This window comes from Lissotriton vulgaris, chromosome 12 (assembly GCF_964263255.1).
Source record: "Lissotriton vulgaris chromosome 12, aLisVul1.2, whole genome shotgun sequence".
NCBI classification, from domain to species: domain Eukaryota; kingdom Metazoa; phylum Chordata; class Amphibia; order Caudata; family Salamandridae; genus Lissotriton; species Lissotriton vulgaris.
This window is the reverse complement of record NC_141700.1, coordinates 78,865,250-78,885,800: the sequence shown is the minus strand read 5'-3', so window position 1 is coordinate 78,885,800 and position 20,551 is coordinate 78,865,250. Positions and strand designations below refer to the sequence as shown.

The 20,551-nt window shown below is 46.0% G+C and overlaps 1 protein-coding gene across 2 annotated transcripts in view; it reads left to right on the top strand.

Moving 5' to 3' along the window:
- The window catches only part of ACSBG2 (acyl-CoA synthetase bubblegum family member 2), a 91,451-nt gene that overhangs the window by 63,528 nt on the left and 7,372 nt on the right, over positions 1 to 20,551 (top strand). For both annotated transcript variants that reach the window (XM_086947226.1, XM_086947225.1), the window contains exons 12-14: positions 2,063 to 2,280; positions 3,827 to 3,966; positions 5,162 to 5,408. In XM_086947226.1, the coding sequence (XP_086803352.1) occupies positions 2,063 to 2,280; positions 3,827 to 3,966; positions 5,162 to 5,408 (605 nt within the window). The remainder of the gene's footprint in view (positions 1 to 2,062; positions 2,281 to 3,826; positions 3,967 to 5,161; positions 5,409 to 20,551) is intronic.

The following is a 20,551-nucleotide window of genomic DNA, read 5'->3' as shown; positions in this document are numbered from 1 at the left end:
TGGGGGACGCGTTTCAGTTCAGTTGGGACTTTCGGCTCCTTTACGCGTTTTCCCCCCCATACCCTTGATCCCTCGGGTTCTGAGGAAGATTCGCCAAGACCGGGCCCAAGTTATATTGATCACCCCGGATTGGCCAAGAAGGGTGTGGTACACAGATCTTCTCCACCTCTCCTCGTGCCCGCCGCTCCGTCTCCCTTTCAGGGCAGATCTCCTCTCTCAGATGGAGGGGCAGGTTCTACACCCCCACCTCCAGACCTTACATGCCTGGAGATTGAACGGGTCAACCTGAATTCCTTTTCTCTCCCCCACGATGTGGTGGATGTCATTCTTTCGGCCAGGCGTGACTCCACTAAACCTATCTATTCGTACAGATGGTCTAAATTAGACTAACGTGTGGATGACCAGCTCTTTGTTGGATTTGCTGGCAGCAAGAAAGGAAGAGCGGTGCACAAGCGCACTCTTTCAAGATGGATTATTCTATGCATCAAGATAAGCTACTCCTTGGCGGGTAAGGACCCTCCAGAGGGTATAAGAGCTCACTCTACTAGAGCAAAGTCATCAACATCTGCTTTGTCTAGAGGTGTACCTGTTGAGGACATTTGTAGGGCGGCTACTTGGGCCTCCCTCCACACTTTTACGAAGCATTACTGTTCGGATGCTGAGGTGAGGAGGGACGGTCACTTTGCGCGCTCTGTCCTCCAGGATTTTCTGGTATAGGAGAGTGGACACCCTCCTCCGGGAGTGGGGACTGCTGTGGGACTCTATTCACTAGGTGAGGAATCCACTGGCAGATGTATCTATCAGAAGAACAAGTTACTTACCTTCTGTAACGCTTTTTCTGGTAGATACAGTATCTGCCTGTGGATTCCTCACTGACCCACCCGCCTCCCCGTTGTCCACTCTTCTATACCCGAGTTACTGTAATGTATATATATTTTTTATTGTCAAGGAAATGTTTTCTTTCAATTGCTTTCCAGCATTTGCTTCACACTGTATGTGTTATCTTGACATTTGTGTACTGTGTATATATCTACTGTCATTGGTCTGTCCGTGTGCCTCGAAGGCACGGAAAAAAGGGTGGAACTGATGTCATCACGCCGGTGTGGTCCTGTTATGGTGTCGGTGACGTCAGCGGAGTCGCGTGCGATGCCGTGCCTCTATGACGTCGTCCACGTCGGCGCGAGCTACAACAAGAATTTCCAAATGTTTCTGACGCAAGGGGGATATTCACATGGTGAGGAATCCACAGGCAGATACTGTATCTACCAGAAAAAGCGTTACCGAAGGTAAGTAACTTGTTGTTTAGGGTAAATAGCTTAATTGGTTACAAATGTCATTCATTTCTTTAGTAGAGCATGAATGTTAAATCAAGAAAAAATGAATACTGGCTTGACATATGGTTTGATGAAAGCGTTGTCTGATGCTCCTCAAGATACCTGCATTATAGGAGAAGGCAGGAGGGAGTACTGTTAGTTGGGATATGAGGACCTTCGATTATCAGCGACAGTACAGTAATGCACAGGGGGTCGCTGTTACAACGTGATTGTATTTCGGTGTGCGCATCCTCGGATATATTTCATCAGGTCAAAACTGTTCAAATTTACCTGTGGAAAAGTCAGTAAACACTAGGATATTGCGTGCTGAAAGTACGAAAATCTCTACGTTATGCTCCATTTCTAAGGGCTTCGGAATATGTACCATTTATCGTACCCATTAAATCACGATCTATAGGGTCTCTGTGTCTAACCGATGCAATCAAATTTGCCTGTCCCTGCCCGGCAGTGGAATTGATGCCTATCAGTTCTTTCTGAACGACACCTTAATGCATTGCTCTAACATGAGTTTATAGGGACCTAGGGAAAGAGAATTTTACCTGCCAACCATAACAGCTGAAAATGTAGGCTGCTTATCAAATTCTAGTGTCCGGAAAGTAATAATTGTTGTGGTGCATGAAGGAGAGCAAGTGGAAGCAAGGTGTTTAATTATAGAAGACCGGTGACTTCTGTGTTTTTCCCCACACCCTTTTCTACATCACTAAATAATAATAAAACCTTTTTTGCAGCTGTGGAAAAGTCATTTCTGGATGCAAAACCAAGATATTTCAGCCTGAGAGCGATGGGAGCGGAGAGATCCTGTTCTGGGGAAGGCATGTGTTCATGGGATACCTGAACATGGAAGATAAAACAAAGGAATCCCTGGATGAGGAAGGATGGCTGCATTCGGGTGATCTTGGAAAGCACGACGAGCGAGGATTTCTGTTTATTACCGGCAGAATTAAAGGTAAGTGCTACAGTGCTTAAAATGTTACACATGGTATCATGCAATAGTGTTGTCTTCCCACTGCACAGCTCTACTGAAGAATATTGGAATTTGGTATGTGTTTCTAGAGTCTGCACAGGGAGTATTCGATCCATACTGGTGTTTTCATGTAGTAGGTATTTAGTGTTGGACTCCCCAGATGTCAGCACTCTGTCAGTTTTATACACCAGCCAGTGTCATTTTCTCATAGGTTGAACAAAAAGAGGAAAAAACATGCTGACCGTGAACCTAATTGCTCTAGTAGATTTGTCTCAGAGGAATATCTGAGGCATACATTACATCCACTCACTAGCAAGACTTTAGATGACAACCCCTTGTGGCCCACAACCTCTTTTTGGTGATCCTTACTTCATCATCAGCAACCTCAGCCCTAGTACCAACATACATCTCTCAAACAAAATGTTGCAATACAAGGAGCTGGATGACGAGAGAGAAGCAAAATTCCTCCCTAATGTTGAAACTAACCTGAAACAAAACTCTTTATTTATTACATTTCCAATGAAGAACATGAGAGTGCTTGTTATGAGGAAAAATGCTCGGAGGATCATTTAAAACTAGGTCTGGGGGATCCATATAAAGAAGCTTATTCCTTCCAGAACCTAGCATGTAGGAGAATTTATCAGGGCCTGATGGACTAGAAAACATTACTACCAAAAGATGAATGCTGTGAAAAATGCATTGTTGACTTCACTCTCCCTTGCTGACTGCCAAGCATAATGGCTATAGCAGGCAAAGTCCTCCCTGTTACTATGCCGCCACATCATGTTCAGAGGGCTGGTTTTCAAAACATTGCCATGCAAAAGGGAGAATTTAATTAAACAGTCTAAAAGTTTTGGAGTTCCGATGGTACCATCATAAAAAACATATGGAGCAGCTCACAATTTTCAAGTCCCTGAGAGATTGGGGTAGGGAAGGCAAAGTCTTCCTGCAGCCTGCCATGTTCTTTCATTTCCATCTGTAACTAGAGTACCAGCAACGTCCATAGAGAAGTGGCCATTTGCTGTAGGGCCAGTCGCCCGAAAGGCAGACCTCACTTATTGAATATAGCCCTGATATCTGGTGATGGGAATCCTGTTCTTGATGCCAGAACGTCGGCATGTCCTTACTAAAGATGTGTCCGTAAAATTAATCTGGCCCTAAAGAATATTTGACCTCAAGCAACGCATTCTTCAGCAAAAATACAGAACGCTAGTACATCAGTCAACATACTGATGGCTGCCACCATACCATGATTCTCTGTGCATGGTCAAGTTAAATGTATAAATAATGGGTAGCCCTATGACAGGAGGAAGACCGGGTTTAATTGTATCGGATGCTGGGCCTCTCTCTATCCTGATCCAATGGGACTGCCGTTCTAAAGCCCGTTTCCTAGACTTAATGAACTGTGTTGTCTCGCAAGTGTAGCTTCTCTCGTTATAGTGGGATCTGTGGATCCCAGTGATTACATTTCATGGTGTCAACATTTTCTTAGGTTAGTTTATAATTGTCTTTTGTTTTGTTGATTTAGAACTCATCATCACAGCAGGAGGTGAGAATATCCCACCAGTTCCCATCGAGGATGCAATTAAAGAGCATGTTCCTATTATCAGTAACGTTATGGTGATTGGAGACAAGAAGAAATTCTTATCTATGCTGGTAACACTGAAGGTACGGCCAACTCTTGTTATCCATGTACTGTATACGGTGGATGTCAGTAAGCTTCATAATCATCATGCAGGAGCTTGACATAATTTCATAGAATGTAAAAGATAAGGTGGATATTGAGCCAAAATTAATGCATCTATTTGTTTTCATGTCTTTTGGATACTCAATCTATTTTGAGTACTAGAAAATGTCATTTAACAATTACTTTGTTGGCTCTTAATATCTTTTGTGATATCATCCTCACACACCAAGGTATGACTAAACAGTTGGGGTTCCTTCTCTCGATTTGCATTTTAGACATTTTATGTAACCCGGTAGCCAAAAGAACAGCGCCCCCCCCTTCTCTCCACGCTTCCTTAACCTTGCTAAATTAAGCAATTACAATGTACCTCCAGTAAGCCTCTTCTGAGACTTTATGCCTGATAGGCCTTCAAATCTCCGCTCCTTCCCAAAGGCTCTGAAATGCCTTTTTGATTTCTCCAGCCAATTTAACTTGGATTGATACTAACTGCCTTCCATTTTGCCATTAGAATTAGTGCAGTAGTGTTCAATATTGGCCCGGGCTGGCAAGATCTTTGACAGATGTTCAAAATATTTACATGAGGGTCAGATTCACAAATCCCAAAATCGGATTCAGGAGATCTGTGCTCCTAAATTAGATTTAGAAAAACAAACAAATGCGATAGAAGATTGCTGGGAATTCACCAAAGGGAGCCATGCAGTTGTAAATACCTTTACGCTAGCATATTGTGCTATAATTGTGAAAATCCCACTAGCCAATCCTCACCTTTTGCGTGGCAATAAAATCCCACATAAGGGGTGGGGAGTGGGTGTTTCCAGGAGTGCTTAGCCAAATGAGTCTGTGAGCCCAAGCTACATGGGAATTCTCAGCCATTCACAAACTCTTTTTCCAACCCTGAAATTGGTAGAGACTTACCCCAGTCTAAGGCTGTAGAAAGTCCATATTGTGGGGTTGGAAGGAAGACGCAATGCCCCCAAAATTAGTGAGGGTGAATAGTAAGGGGTACCTTAGGCAAAAACTATTTTCCCTAGGAGAAAAAACTGTTTCTTGCATTTAATTTTTTACTGTGTTGTGCAAACAAGGATATGATGAAAAATAAATATTTGCGGATCGATTCAAAGCTGTACTGCAGATATCCTAATGCAGGGTTTTGATTGTCCATTTTTTATTTTTTAGTGCAACATTGATGGAGACACCGGTGAACCAGAAGATGACCTGACTCCAGAAAGTATAGAATTTTGTCAGAAACTCGGCAGTAAATCAACAAAGGTTTCAGATATTGTAGGTGGAAAAGACAAAGCTGTGTATGCAGCTATTCAGGAAGGACTCAATGCTGTGAACAAAAAAGCTACCTCAAATGCGCAGGTCATCCAGAAATGGGTCATCCTCGAAAAAGATTTCACTGTCACTGGAGGAGAATTAGGTAATCACTTTGTTTTGTGAATAGTTTTATGTATATCTATTTGTAAATGTATACATAACATGGACCTGTATATTAATTTTCATTTGCTTGTATTCTAAAATCTACCCATTTTATAACCTAATCAAACATGTTACCACTCTTATTCTGACAATCAACCTACATTTTAACATATTTTGCTTTACTCCTCTCGACATGTCATTCAGAGCATTGTCGTTCTCTATATTCCTGTCTGTGCTCGTTTTTTTTTATGTCACTTTCACCGCCATGTTGGCACACAATATAGACAGTTTGAGTATGGCCTTAATGGTGATATGCCACCACAGCTCGCCAGTTCTTCGTGTTTCACAAATAGACATTTCTATCCTTCCATACCTGGATCCAAGTGAGAGAAAAAAAAAACCTCCACTCCTATAATTGGAGTGGTTGTCTATTTCAAGGGAAAATTCTGAATGGACCTATTCGCACCGTACACTCAAAACCTACCATCCAACGTCTGCAAGACTCAATCTACCATGTTTGGGTGAAGTTCTTTTCACAAGCAAATTCAAAAGACATGGCACTTTTAAATTAATGGCAAATTCTCTGCATCTTTGACCAATGAAAGGGGTTGGAATTTGAAAAAAGGGAATGTCAGACAGGCATGGACAAATAAAATACATCAAAATGAAGTTAACTAGTTAGAGTGCAAAAGAGGACTGTATTATATAGACATTTCTTGCACTTATAATTTATGACATAGGTGCTGTATTAAAAAAACATGTGAAATACATTATGCTAAAATTCCAGCCAACTATCTGTATTGGGGAGAGAGAACTCCTTAACCCCTTCGGCGCTGTTCGGCAGAATTAATAAGTAGGTGGGATTCGGACGGTCCCGGACATCCTCTGCACACGCCCACTGTGACGTCGGACGGCCAGGGGCCATCGTGAGCACCAAAGAGGTTAAACACTGTTATGCAGCTATTTAGAAATTATTCAAAACTCTGACATAGTGTAAAAAAAAAACCTGCAATTTCATATGCTAGCTGGTGTCTGCAGTTAGGATTTTAGCTTCTCTTTACCATTAGCATTATACAGGGCAAGGCATTGTTGGCTTATTGGAAGTGGGATACCATTGAGTATCAAAGCCTTTATTTATCTTCCATAGACCCAGCATTTGCATGCTTGCCAATAATGCCTATTTAGGCAGGAAGCCACCGCTTTTGTGGCCGCCCCACTGCTTTTCTGATTTGAACCTCCATTCGTACTGCTTTTTTCAAAGTTCAGGCTAGATGCACCAATTCCTTTCTAGGTGCAGTTTTAAAATTAAATACAAGCCCTGCAAAGCAGGGAGCCTGTCTGATATTTGGAGCAATTGTTAGTTTACGTTCAAACGGGTGGTGGTTTACCGGGGTCCCTTGATTGGTGCTACTATTCACAAGTGTATTTGCACTATTCAATGTTTCCACAGTAGTGCTCCAAAGGAAGGAGGAACTTCCCAACCTCCTTAATTAAGACCTTCAATGATCTCTTTACATGTAAACAGTTCAAATCCAGAGTGCACACTTGATCCAATCATAAACAATTTCTAATTAACGTATGTAGAATTCTTTATTGCCCAGTCAACACTTGTTTCGTCGAGTAGGGTGTTCCCCACAACTTCTTCAGGGCTAAAAAAAAAACACACAAAAAACTTTTAGGGATTGTAGTATGTAATAAACAACCCACATACCATATATTTATGATTATAGTGGAAACCAGAATTAGTAATCCCAAGCATAGAATAAATAGTGCAGTGTGAGATCAACATCATCATATTCCTACGACAGACCAACAATCCAATTTTGATGGTATATATCAACACTTAATATTGAGCATGTATATGAATTCACTTTGAGTAATTGAATTAAAGCATCGAGAAGCAAGACATAGTGCAATGTATGATCTTATTTTATAATATAGGATGTGAATCAAATGTACACCTCCTTGTGGGCCTTCAAGCCATGCTCCCATAAATGTCCTGTGATCCAAAAGTATAACCCCAAAATATGGCCCAGCGCATACCTGTCTTCCTCTCATATATCACGTTGTACACCTGTCTGATATTTGGAGTAATTGTTAACAGGCATCAGGCGTCAGCTGTTACACTTCTGAGAGGTCACCAGGACAGCCTCTTGACCTGGCAGAGCCTTCAAGCTCCACACTATGAGTCACCTACCAGAAAGCATTGAGATGCTGACTGGGTGAAGTAAGAAACAGCAGAATCAGTTTCCATGACATTGCTGTACCCTGACAGCGGGAAATAGTTTGCCTGCTAAGGGCAAATGAGAAGAGAGAAGGGACCTCTGCTTTTCAGGCGAGGTACAAAGGTAGCAGGAGAGCAAGAGACAATAGTGATGGTGAAATGACAGACTGCACAAAAGTATGGCCTGCTGAGAACTGCATTGCCACTGTTATCAATAGGCAGGTTCAAGTTTACTCTTCTGAGTGTATGGATTCAGAGGGAAGTCAATTGGCACTGGTGACTGATACTGACAGTGTCATGTCAGTTTCATTACTGTACTGTATCACATAGGATTTAGAACAGAATGGATTAATTTGAAATGGCCACCCCGCAGTGACTCAGCAGTTAAGTGAAAATTAGTATTTCCCTCATTTTCGGCTGTATTGCAATAATGTGCGAGTCAAAGTTACATTCTTATCAGTACCACAGAGTGCTTGGCGGGTTTGAATACCTTTCCTTTTTGAATGGACAGAGGCCACAATTTCCTGCAATTTGTTCTTGCATGTCATTTCCTGTGATATCATTGACATGGCAATAGCCATGTGTCAATGTGTAAAGTCATCACTACGCTAATTACCATTCTTGAGATCTGGGAAAAAATCTACCTCATCTTGTTCACATAATGTTGGCAAGTATCTATTCTGTCTCCTCACCACAAAAAAATCAAATTCAATTAAAGTTTCACGAACCTATAATGAGAAAAAAAAATGTTACCAGTCATATGCTTGAATTAATCTCGGTTACTGGTTACTACTCCAGTGTATCATTTCCTTTTGCCAAGCATTCTACCTATAAATGAACCACTCACGTGCAGTCTGCTTGGGACTTCTCTGTTGGTATTAGTCTACAGTGGCGCGGTCAGTGACTAAAATAAACCATGAGCCAAACTTCACAAATTCAGTGAACATTTCCTTTTGAAGGTAGAAGATTTCAAGTAAGTATTGCTTTCTTTTTGGAAGCTCTAGATTTCTCCAATAGAATAGTGTGAGTTTCTGATAGATACATCTGCCGCGTGGATTCCTCACCTTGTGAATATCCCCCTTGCGCAATATCCCCCTTGCGCCAGCAACATTCGGAAATTCTTTTTCGTAGCCTCACGCCGACTTGGATTGGACGTCACAGAGACACGGCTCCGCTCGCGACTCCGCTGACGTCACCGGCGCCTACAATAGGCCCACGCCGGCGTGATGACATCAGTTCCCTTTTTTCCGCCTCGTCGACGCTAACGGTTATCGGGAATCTCTGTAGCCTACTGGTACATTGTTGCCTTTTGTTGCTTATTTCTGCTTCTCTGTATCCTGTCTCTTCGAAGATGTCATCCAAGAAGACTGTCTTCAAGCCCTGCAGGGAGTGCGGTAAAATGATGTCCATTACCGACCCCCATGAAGACTGCATCTGGTGTTTAAGTTCCGACCATGATGTGGAGGATTGTTCTTCATGTCGGAAGATGAATCCGAAGGCCCTGAGGGAGAGAGAAGCCAAACTTCTGGTTGCTAAGGTGAAGGCTGGAAAGGAGAAGTCGTCGAGGTCTCGTTCTCGAAGGGCGAGGTCGAAGTTCAGGGCGAGGTCGAGATCTGCTTCTCGAGAGAGGTCGTCTTCGAAGTCGGCGTCAGATCATGTTTCGAAGTCGAAGAAGAAGCACAAGAAGAGAAGACATGAGTCCCGATGTCGGTCTGGTAAGGAGTCGAGGTCACCGAAGAAGGTACGTTCGAAGGTGGTTACTCTCGAAGTCTCTGAGCATGAAGGTGAGGCCTCACCATCTGAGTCGCGTGGGCGGTCTCCCTCTCCGGTTCCGAATCCGTCTCCGGCGCCGTCCCCGGCCCGTGAAGAGGAAGAGACTCTGGAGGAGGTGGATTCTGCGCCTGTTGATGAGCCGAATCCGATCCCTCTTCAGGACCGGCCTGATGGTTTTCAGCCGCCCTTTCCTGCTCCAGGCCAGGACCCTTCAGCGTTTCTTAACGCAATGTATGGCGTCTTCTCAAGGGCATGGTACCCCTCTGGTGCACCTTCGGGTCCCATGGGTCCTTTGGCATTCAGCCTGGGAGTTCCTCACTCCTATCCTCCGGCTCCGTTTATGCCTTACATGCCGGCTCCGACGCCGCATTGGCAGTTCCCGGCCCCACCGAAGTCGTCAACGCCGATTCCAGCGTCACCTGCTCCTGATCATCCTCAAGGGCATTCTTCTGTGCTGTCTGATTCGATACCGGCGCCGGCCCCGAATCCGTCGAAGCCGCAGGTGGATCCGGCTGCGAGGCGTGTAAAGGAGAGATCCAGAAGGGAAGCTCAACTCCTTTTGGAGGAGCAGAGATACATGGATTCACAGTCTGATGTTGAAGAAGGTGAATTAGAGGAGATCTGTTTTGAGGAATTTGCGGATTCAGGTACTCTTGATTTCTCTCCAGAGTGGGAGTTGCCCTCAGGCTCGGGTGCTCCCTCTAAGGATATCCAGCCTTACCATCTGGTTATGAGGAAGGCTGCTGAGCTTCTTCAATTGACTCTGCCTACAGTGGAGTTCAAGTCTAATATCCTCACAGAAGTCTTGCATTCACCGAATTCTGTGGTTGAGCCTTTGATTCCATTCAATGATGCCTTGACTGATCCTATTATGGAAGTGTGGAAGAAACCTTTGTCGGCTCCTGCGGTTTCTAAGAGTGTTGCGAGGAGGTACAGGGCTGCTCCTGAGGACCCGGCTTTTCTGTCTTCACATCCTTCGCCAGAGAGCCTGGTCATTCAGGCTGCCTGCTCAAAGAAGAGTCTTAGTGCCTTTCCTCAGGTTCCTTGTGAGAAGGAAGCAAAGAAACAGGACCAGGTGGCAAAAAAGACCTTTTCATCGGCTAGTATGGCGTTGAAGTCAACTAATGCCACATGCCTAATGGGAAGGTATGTGCATGCCCTGATGGACTCCTTGCTTATCCTGGCTCCAAAAATTCCTGACGCCAACCAGAAGGATTTTGAGGAGGTGATTTCTGACACTCAGGCTGCAGCCCGCCAAGTTATTCAAAGTGGTCTGGACACTGCTGACTCTGTGGCTCGTATTATGGGCACCGCTGTCGCCACTAGGAGGTCAGCCTGGTTGAAGTCATCGGACTTTTCGGCTGATGTTCAGGCGACTCTGCTTGATCTTCCCTTTGATGGTTCAGGTCTCTTTGGGAAGAAGGCGGATGCAGTTCTTGAGAGATTCAAGGATTGCAGAGCAACAGCGAAGTCTTTGGGTCTCCAGATCAGGGGCACTTCTTCCAACAGAAGGTAAGGCAAGCTGCAAGGCCAACAGCAGCAGCAGCAGCAAAATTCAGTGTACAGATCGTACAGGGGAAAGCAAAGAGCGCGTCCTCGTGGACGTCAGCCCTCCTCTTCCTCCACCTCTTCCAACCCCCCTGCCGCAGAAAAGCAGCCCTAGATCCCCTATTCAGGATCATGTGGGTCCGGTTGGGGGTTGGCTTACCCATTTTCTACAGGATTGGGAATCGGTTACGACAGATCTTTGGGTTCTCAATCTTGTAGAAAATGGGTATGCCCTTCCCTTTCGGGAATTCCCCCCTGTTTACCCTCCTTGTCAAGGTTTTTGCACCGAGGAACATCTGTCTCTTCTGCAGGAGGAGGTTCTAACTCTGTTACGAAAGGGTGCGATAGAGGTGGTCCCAGAGCAGGAAAGGGGTCAGGGATGCTACTCCCGGTATTTCCTGATTCCCAAGAAGGATGGCAGGCTTCGTCCAATCCTGGATCTCAGGATCTTGAATCTCTATCTGAAGCAGGAGAAATTCAAGATGCTCACCCTTGTTCAGGTTCTTCAAGCGTTGATGGAAGGAGACTGGATGGTGTCGCTCGACTTGCAAGACGCGTATTTCCATATACCCATCCTGAGGTCGCACAGGAAGTATCTCTGTTTCACGGTTGGGTCGCAGCACTACCAGTTTGCGGTCCTTCCGTTTGGTCTTACTACTGCGCCTCGAGTCTTCACCAAGGTGATGGCGGTGGTGGCAGCTCATCTCAGGAGGTCGGGGATACCTGTGTTCCCTTATTTGGACGACTGGCTGATCAAAGCGGAGTCGTCCAAGAAGGTGCTCCATCATCTGCAAGAGACAACTCAGTTGTTGTTCAGGTTGGGTTTTTCGATAAATGTACCCAAGTCTCACCTGGTGCCCTCCCAGCGCAACCTGTTCATAGGTGCCGTACTGGACACTACTGTTTGTCGTGCATTCCCTCCTCCTCAAAGGATTCGCGACATTCAGGAAATGATTCCTTTGTTTTTTAATGGAGCGGTCGTTCCAGTCCTGAAGGTCCTTCGCCTGCTCGGTCTGATGGCTTCTTGCATTCTCCTGGTCAACCATGCACGCTGGCACATGAGGGCTCTCCAGTGGTGTCTCCGCAGGCAGTGGTATCAGCACAACGGAGATCTCGGGGAGTCGGTGAAGATCTCCAGAGAAACTGCAGCGGATCTGTCTTGGTGGAGCGTGGAAGGCAACCTATCGCAAGGGAAGCCTTTCCATCTACCTCCATCGGTGGCCACGGTGTTAACGGATGCATCCACTCTCGGGTGGGGTGCTCATCTGGGGGATCTGGAGGTCAAGGGTCTTTGGTCTCCAGAGGAAAGGTTGCTTCACATCAACCTTCTAGAGTTGCGGACGATGCGTTTGGCGCTCAAGGCCTTCCTCCCTTCCCTTCGCGGTCAGTCGATCCAAGTCCTGACGAACAACACGACCGCGATGTGGTACATCAACAAGCAGGGAGGAGTGGGGTCGCAGTGTCTCTGCAGAGAGGCTCTGCGTCTCTGGTCCTGGGTTCAGGACCACCAGATTTGTCTGATGGCAAATCATCTGGCCGGAGTTCTGAACGTGCGTGCAGACAGTCTCAGCCGGCAGTTCTCTGCCGACCACGAGTGGAGGCTTCACCCGGAGGTGGTTCGTCACGTCTTTCGGACGTGGGGGACTCCTCGGGTGGACCTGTTTGCCACTCGCGAGAATGCTCACTGCCCGTCATTCTGCAGTCTCCAGTATCCGATGCAAGGAGCCTTGGGGGACGCGTTTCAGTTGAGTTGGGGAAATCAACTCCTTTACGCGTTTCCTCCCATACCCTTGATTCCTCGGGTTTTGAGGCAAATTCGCCAAGACCGGGCCCAAGTTATATTGGTCGCCCCGGATTGGCCAAGAAGGGTGTGGTATACAGATCTACTCCACCTCTCCTCTCACCCGCCGCTCCGTCTCCCTCTCAGGGCAGACCTCCTCTCTCAGATGGAGGGGCAGGTTCTACACCCCCACCTCCAAACATTGCACCTTCATGCCTGGAGATTGAACGGGGCAACCTGATTTCCTATTCTCTCACGCCTGATGTGGTGGATGTCATTTTGTCTGCCAGGCGTGACTCCACTAAGACTGTCTATTCATGTAGATGGTCTAGATTTGTTATTTGGTGTGGTGAGAATGATATTGACCCGTTGAGAGCCCATTTATCAGATGTGCTCCGGTTTGCTCTTTCTTTGGCACAACAAGGGCTTGCAGTTGCCACAGTTAAGGGCTATCTTTCGGCGCTGTCGGCTTTTATTTGTTTGCCTGATCAGCCCTCTCTTTTTAAGTCTCCTGTAGTTTTGAGGTTTTTGAAGGGTCTTCTAAACAAGTTCCCTCCTACTCCTTTTATTGTACCTCAGTGGGACTTGAATCTTGTCTTGACTTTTCTGATGGGCTCTCCCTTTGAGCCTCTTCATAAGTGTCCTATGAGGCTTTTAACCTTTAAGGCAGTTTTCCTAGTTGCAATTACCTCGGCAAGGAGGGTGAGTGAGCTTCAAGCTCTTAGAACCATCCGATCAGCATGTATGGTCAGGAACGGGGGCTTGGAACTAAGGACCAGGGCTGCTTTTCTTCCTAAGGTGGTGACTCCTTTCCACCTTGGTCAATCCATTACCCTCCCTACCTTTTATCCTCCCCCGCACCCTTCTAAGGAGGAGGAGAGGTTGCACCGTCTGGACCCTAAGATGGCGGTGTCTTTTTATTTGGACAGAACTAAAGACTGTCGCTTGGATGATCAACTCTTCATTGGCTTTGCTGGCTGCAAGAAGGGAAGAGCAGTCCATAAGAGGACTTTGTCGAGATGGATCGTCCTCTGCATTAAGATCTGCTACTCTTTGGCCGGTAAGGAGCCTCCAGAGGGCATAAGAGCTCATTCGACTAGGGCTAAGTCTTCGACCTCTGCATTGGCTAGAGGTGTGCCTGTAGAGGACATTTGTAGGGCGGCAACTTGGTCTTCCCTCCACACTTTCGCGAAGCATTACTGCTTGGATACCGAAGTGAGGAGGGACGGTCATTTTGCGCGCTCTGTCCTTCAGGATTTCCTGGTTTAGAAGAGTGGACACCCTCCTCCGGGAGTGGGGACTGCTGTGGGACTCTATTCACAAGGTCAGGAATCCACACGGCAGATGTATCTATCAGAAGAACAAGTTACTTACCTTCGGTAACGCTTTTTCTGGTAGATACTATATCTGCCTGTGGATTCCTCACTGACCCACCTGCCTCCCCGTTGTCCACTCTTCTATGCCAGTGTTATTGTAATGTAATGTATATTTATTTTGATGTCAAGGGAATGTTTCATTTGCTTTCCTGCATTTGCTTTGCACTGTGTGTTTTGCCTTGACTATTGTGTACTGTGTATACTTTGTATATATCTACTGTCATTGGTCCGTCCATGTGCCTCGATGGCACGGAAAAAAGGCGGAACTGATGTCATCACGCCGGCGTGGGCCTATTGTAGGCGCCGGTGACGTCAGCGGAGTCGCGAGCGGAGCCGTGTCTCTGTGACGTCCAATCCACGTCGGCGCGAGGCTTCGAAAAAGAATTTCCGAATGTTGCTGGCGCAAGGGGGATATTGCGCAAGGGGGATATTCACAAGGTGAGGAATCCACAGGCAGATATAGTATCTACCAGAAAAAGCGTTACCGAAGGTAAGTAACTTGTTCATATCTTGATTTTCATGGACCGCATCACTTCTGAACCACCCTTTATTAGTTTCCATTGTGTTATTTGTCGCGTAAAAAATGCTCATCTCACCTGAAGAATTAATAAGTATCAAGAGTTGCCTGTGCCACATTTCTAACCATTTTGCATGAAGCAAACAAATGTCAAATTTTACTCCAGTATTGGAACTTTCATAGATTCACATGCCTGAATTATTCCCCGTCGTCGAGATGGGAGTCTCCGGTATATAAAAAAGTAATGCTTAGCAGTATAGCAAACTGAAACGAGGCCTAGGCCCATTTCCAACCCATAGCCTTTGTTATGTAAAAAAGGCCCAAACTTTTCCCTGAACCAATCAGAGCTCCTCACCCTCTAGAACACTCCTGAGAGAACCTTCTGCCCCTCAGATTTTCTACCGCACGTTGTGCTACGGAATCTCCTTTGAGCTCTGCTCAAACTCTTCAATTCAACTTACTTTGACTGGGATTTGAGGTTCTCTCATTTTCTAGTTTCTTCTGATTTGAAATTCCTTAGTCCTCTACCATGACTGATAAGGAGAAAAAAGGATTATTTAGAGCTTGTGCCACCTGCTCTAAAAAAAGGCTTTATACAGATGACCCTCATAAAGACTGCATATTCTGCCTCTATCCAGACCATCAGGCAGAGAATTGTAAGGTATGTCGAACCTTTTGAAATAAAACCTTGAGGGATAGTGATGGAAGACTTCTACTTTGGCTCCAGAAGGTTGAAGCCAGAAAGGAGATCCTCTCGAGTGAGGAGGAGTCATCTTAGTCTAAGAGATCTCATAAAAGAAGCAGATCTCCTCAGGCGCATACCTCAGGTGAGAGACCTGAGAAGGCCCCAAAAAAGACCACCCAGGGGTCTTCAGGGCGCAGTCTCTCAAAATCTCATTCAGGTACACTCAAGGGGAAGAAGGGTTCTGCTTCTGAGGTGAAACAGGTGAAGAAAACTGCCTCAGAACCTTCAGAATCTCCTCCAAGGGTCAAAATTACCATCAAAAAGACTTCCTCTACACCTTCTGAGGAGAAAGTGAAAGGATCTACACTGTCGACGGGACAGTCGACAAGGAAGATGTCCTCGTCAGGAGGTTAAGTCTATGGCTAAGACGCTGTCGACACTTTCACTGTCGACGACGGTATCTACGACGAGTTCATCGTCGACGACCATGGCTATATCCACATCGACTGGATCGTCGACGACGGGAACGTCGACGACGAGATAGTCGACGACGGCGATGATGGCCGAAGCGTCGACGAAGACAGCGTCGGCGGAAACTACAACGTCTACGATAGCGTCAACGACTATAATATGGTAGACGACAGCGACGGGGATCTCGTCGACTGGCTCGTCGATGAGAGAAAAACCCCCCGAAAAGAGGTTGTCATCCTGGAAAATTACAATAATGCCAGAGGTTACATCTCCAAGCAAGGTGTCTACATTAGTCCCTTCTAACCTTCTGGAAGAGGAGGACTCCGAGAATGAGGATGAAGGTGGTCCCTTTGAATATGCAAGTAGTCCTTTGCAGTTAAAGGTAAAATACCAGGAGGAAGATTCGGAGGAAGAATATGGGGAGTTTTCTGTATCATCCCCAAGAACGGCAACAATATCGCCAAGAGTATCATGAAGAGATGACAAGTGTGCCATCTTCTTTACTGAAAGACCTCCAGAGCATGTTGGAGGATTATAGAAGGAGGTATCAGACGCCTCAAACCTCTCAGGAAATCCTGGAGGTTACACCTCGGCCTTGATCTGTACCGGGTACACCGGTGCGAAGAAGGGAGATCTTCCTGGAACCCATTCCTGGGTCTCCACCACCAAGATCTCAACATGACCCAGATACCTCGGATGATGACCATGAAGATGGAGATATTGCAGAACCTAGTAGAGAATGGGATGACTATCTCATTCCTTCACCTTCTACACCAAAACCAGTAGATTCTCTACCAGAGGACATTGGTGGTTTTCATAACCTGATCGAAAGAGCCACTAAAAGATTTGCACTTAACCATGTCAGAGGATAAGGCGGAATGTTTTCTATATGACTTTAAGGAACCCAATCGAAGATCTGTTCGGTCCTTACCTATTGTGAGTCATATCTGGGAAGAAGGCCTGAAGGTTATGGAGACGCCAGCTACGGTGACTCTAGTTCTCACCAGACTGGACAAGAAATATAAAGCGCCTGCAGATGCTCCAGCGTGTCTTTTGGGTCATCCCAAACCGGATTCAGTGATTACGCAGGCAGCGCAACAGAAATCAAGAAATCCGTCTGCTCCAATTACAACACCACCATACAGAGAGTGTAGGAGGCTGGACAACGCAGGAAAGAGATTTTCCTTAATGTCTGCTCTGTTGGTAAAAGCTGCTAATGCCCTCGCTATTCTAGGAAGATACAACAGGCAAATGTGGTGCGACCCGTCGCCGTATATTAACCAGGTGCCAGAACCAGAGAAACAAGAAACCAGAAAAATTCTTCTGTAGGGTGAAAGGACTTTGGCGGAAGTCATAGACTGCGCTATGGATATAGCGACCACGGCGTTTAGGTCTCTAAGAGGAGCGGCAGTTCTGCGCAGACAAGGGTGGCTAAGAGCGACAGCTTTTAGGCCTGAAGTTCAGAATAAGATCTTAGACCTCCCCTTCAATGGAGAAGATTTATTCGGGAAACATATTGATGACACACTACAAAGTATCAAGAAAGATACGTATACTGCAAAAGTATTGGGAACTCTGCAGTACAGAAAGGTTCCTTTTCGAGGCTCTAGAGGTAGAGGGCAATCATATTATAGAGGAGGATATCGGCAAAGGAGATATTCCTCTCACTCCGCCTCCTCTCAGCCATACCGCCAGCAGTACTCAGCGACAACCGGGAGGTTATACAAAATCAACTCCAAGAGGCAAAGGAGATCGTCAGGGGAAGGACAACACCCGACGACAATGACAACCTTCATCTTCCGGCTGCATCTACACTCCTAGGATCCCCTGGGTGGAAAGATTGCTCATTATTTTCAAAATTGGCAAAAAATAACAACGGACCAATGGGTCCTCAACATTATTCGATTCGGCCACACCCTAGAATTTCTACAGACGCCTCCTTGTACACCACCGATGCATCAAAAAGTCCATCATCTGCATCAACTCCAGAAGGAGATTCGGACAATGCTCAGAAAGGGAGCAATAGAACCAGTACGAATTCCCAAAGGAACAAGGGGTTTTACTCCCGATTTTTTTTCTGATCAGGAAAAACATACTCCAATGGCTTCCTATTCTGGATCTCAGATCCCTAAACACCTATCTCAAAAAGCAATATTTCAGGATGGTGTCTCTTCTGGACATCCTTTTGCTATTGAACCCAGGAGATCATATGACCACTTTGGACCTACAGGATGCGTATTTTCATGTACCTATCCATCCCCCGCACAGACAGTACCTTCGATTCTTGGTAGCCGTAAGACCTTATCAATTCAAGGTACTGCCATTCGGCCTAAAGTCAGCACCACGAGTGTTCACAAAATGCCTGGCTCCAGTGGCGGCTGTATTAAGGAAGCAAAAACATCAAATATTTCCTTACCTCGACGACTGGTTAGTCAAAGCACCATCGGAAGCACAAGCCAGGGCGTCAACAGAGGCCTGCATAGATGTGTTTGCCAAACTGGGTTTGACTCTACATGAAGGAAAATCAAACCTTCATCCGACAAAACTGATCACATTTCTGGGAGCAATACTAGATACGGAGAGCAACAAGGCGTTTCCCTCCGAAGAAAGACAACTGAGGATCGTGTCTCTCTTTCAAGACTTTCTAAAAAGAAAGTATCTTTCAGTGCGCAAGTAAGTCATTGCTGGGCATGATGTCATCTTACATTCCCCTGGTGCCTCACTGCAGATTAAGGATGCGCCCGTTGCAAGAACAGATCGATCTTCAGTGCGTCAAGCGGAGGGTTCCTTGGAAGACACAGTCCAAGTAACACCAGTCATGGTTCAAGCAGCGACATGGTGGACACAAAAAGAAAATGTCTCTCGGGGTCTGTCATTTCTTTCAAGACCAACTCCATTGGTGGTAACTACAGATGAGTCCCTGGACCTTCAAGTCAGCGGTCGTTGGAAGGTGCACGATCAGCAATTGCACATAAATCTGCTAGAACTCAGGGCGATCCGCCTCGCATTGCAAGCTTTCCTGCCAATAATAAGAGGTTCGCAGGTGTTAAGTTGACACTATGGCAATGCACTACTTAAACAAATGGAGGAACAAGATCACTCTCTCTGTCTCAAGAGGTCCAGACAATATGGGAGTGGGCAATACGGCAGGGGATATCCTTGACAGCAGAGCATCTCCCGGGAGATCAGAACATCAAGGCGGATACTCTCAGCAGGCTCAAATCGTCCTGCCATGAATGGGAGCTGGACCAGGGGATCCTGGACAACATTTTTCAAAGGTGGGGGACGCCAACAGTAGACCTTTTCACCACATGAAAGAACCGGAAATGCCTGTTCTTCGCAAGCTGGCTTCCCCAGAGGGGATCTTGGGGGAATGCGTTTGATGGCATGGCCCGGCGTCTTTGCTTACGTTTTTCCTCCAATTCCTCTCCTCCCCCGCGTGCTTATGAAGATCAAGAAAGAACCGTGCAGGCTAATCCTGATAGCCCCGTGTTGGCCCTGACAACACTGGTTCACAGAACTACTGCTGCTGTCGGAGGACCGTCCAGTTAGTCTCCAACCAATTCCATCACTTCCGACAATGTCCCAGTGACAAGTGCTCCATCCGGACCCGAAATCCTTACGATTAGCGGCCTTTCTCCTGAACACTGTGAATTTAAACATCTGAAAATCTCAGACGAATGTAGAAGAATCCTGTCCAAGGCTAGAGCGGATAGTACCAACAAAACCTACAGGATGAAGTGGAAGAGGTTTTGTCTATAGTGTCAGAGACCTAACAGTCACCCTCTAACTGCGGCACCTCATCAAATTATCCCATACATCTTACTTTTAGCCAAGTGAGGATTGGCTCATGCTTCGATTAAGGTGCATTTGGCTGCATTATTCTGCTACAGGAGGTCTTCTTCAGGGTAGTCCTTATGGTTATCAAGGATAATCAAACAATTTATGGAGGGATTATTCAGAGTCTTTTCTCCAATAAAGCATCCACCACCGCTCTGGAATCTCAACATAGTGGTGTCACAATTGATGAAACTACCTTTTGAGCCTATACACAGGGCGGACCTTAAGTTCCTGTCTTGGAAGGTGGCTCTGCTCATCGCACTAACTTCAGCGAGAAGAGTAGGCGAACTGTAATCTCTCACAATTCAACAGCCTTTCCTACAGTTTCAGGAAGACAGAATGATGCTGAGGACTAATCCAAAATTTTATTCCTAAAGTATCAACTGACTTTCATCTGAATGAGCCATTGGTGTTAAAACGTTTCTTTCCTCAACCAACAACAGCGGCGGAAAGAGTGTTACACTCACTGGACGTTCAAAGATGTTTCAAGTTCTATTTAAAGGAAATGAAGAGCTTTCGCAAATCTTCACAGCTCTTCGTCGCTTTCAGCGCACCCAGGAAAGGTTTCCCTTTATCAAAGAGGGGGATTGCCAGATGGATTTCCAGTGCTATTGTCTACTGTCATCAAGCTGCTGGAAAGCCTCTAAATGCAGGAGTTTGTGCCCATTCCACGAGAGCAGTAGTTACTTCCACTGCATTGTTTGGAGGAGTGCCAATCCAGGATATCTGCAGGGCAGCGATCTGGGCATCTACACACACACCTTCACCAGGCACTTCTGCTTGGAAGCAGCTGCAGAATCTGATGCGGCAGTGGGAGAGGCGGTACTGCGAAACATCATCCAGTAACGGTGAGTCTTCTTTCCATCCCTCCATCCTGTTTTCTCTTGTATTACAATGTCACATTTCCTGTATTTTCCTATACATGATTTT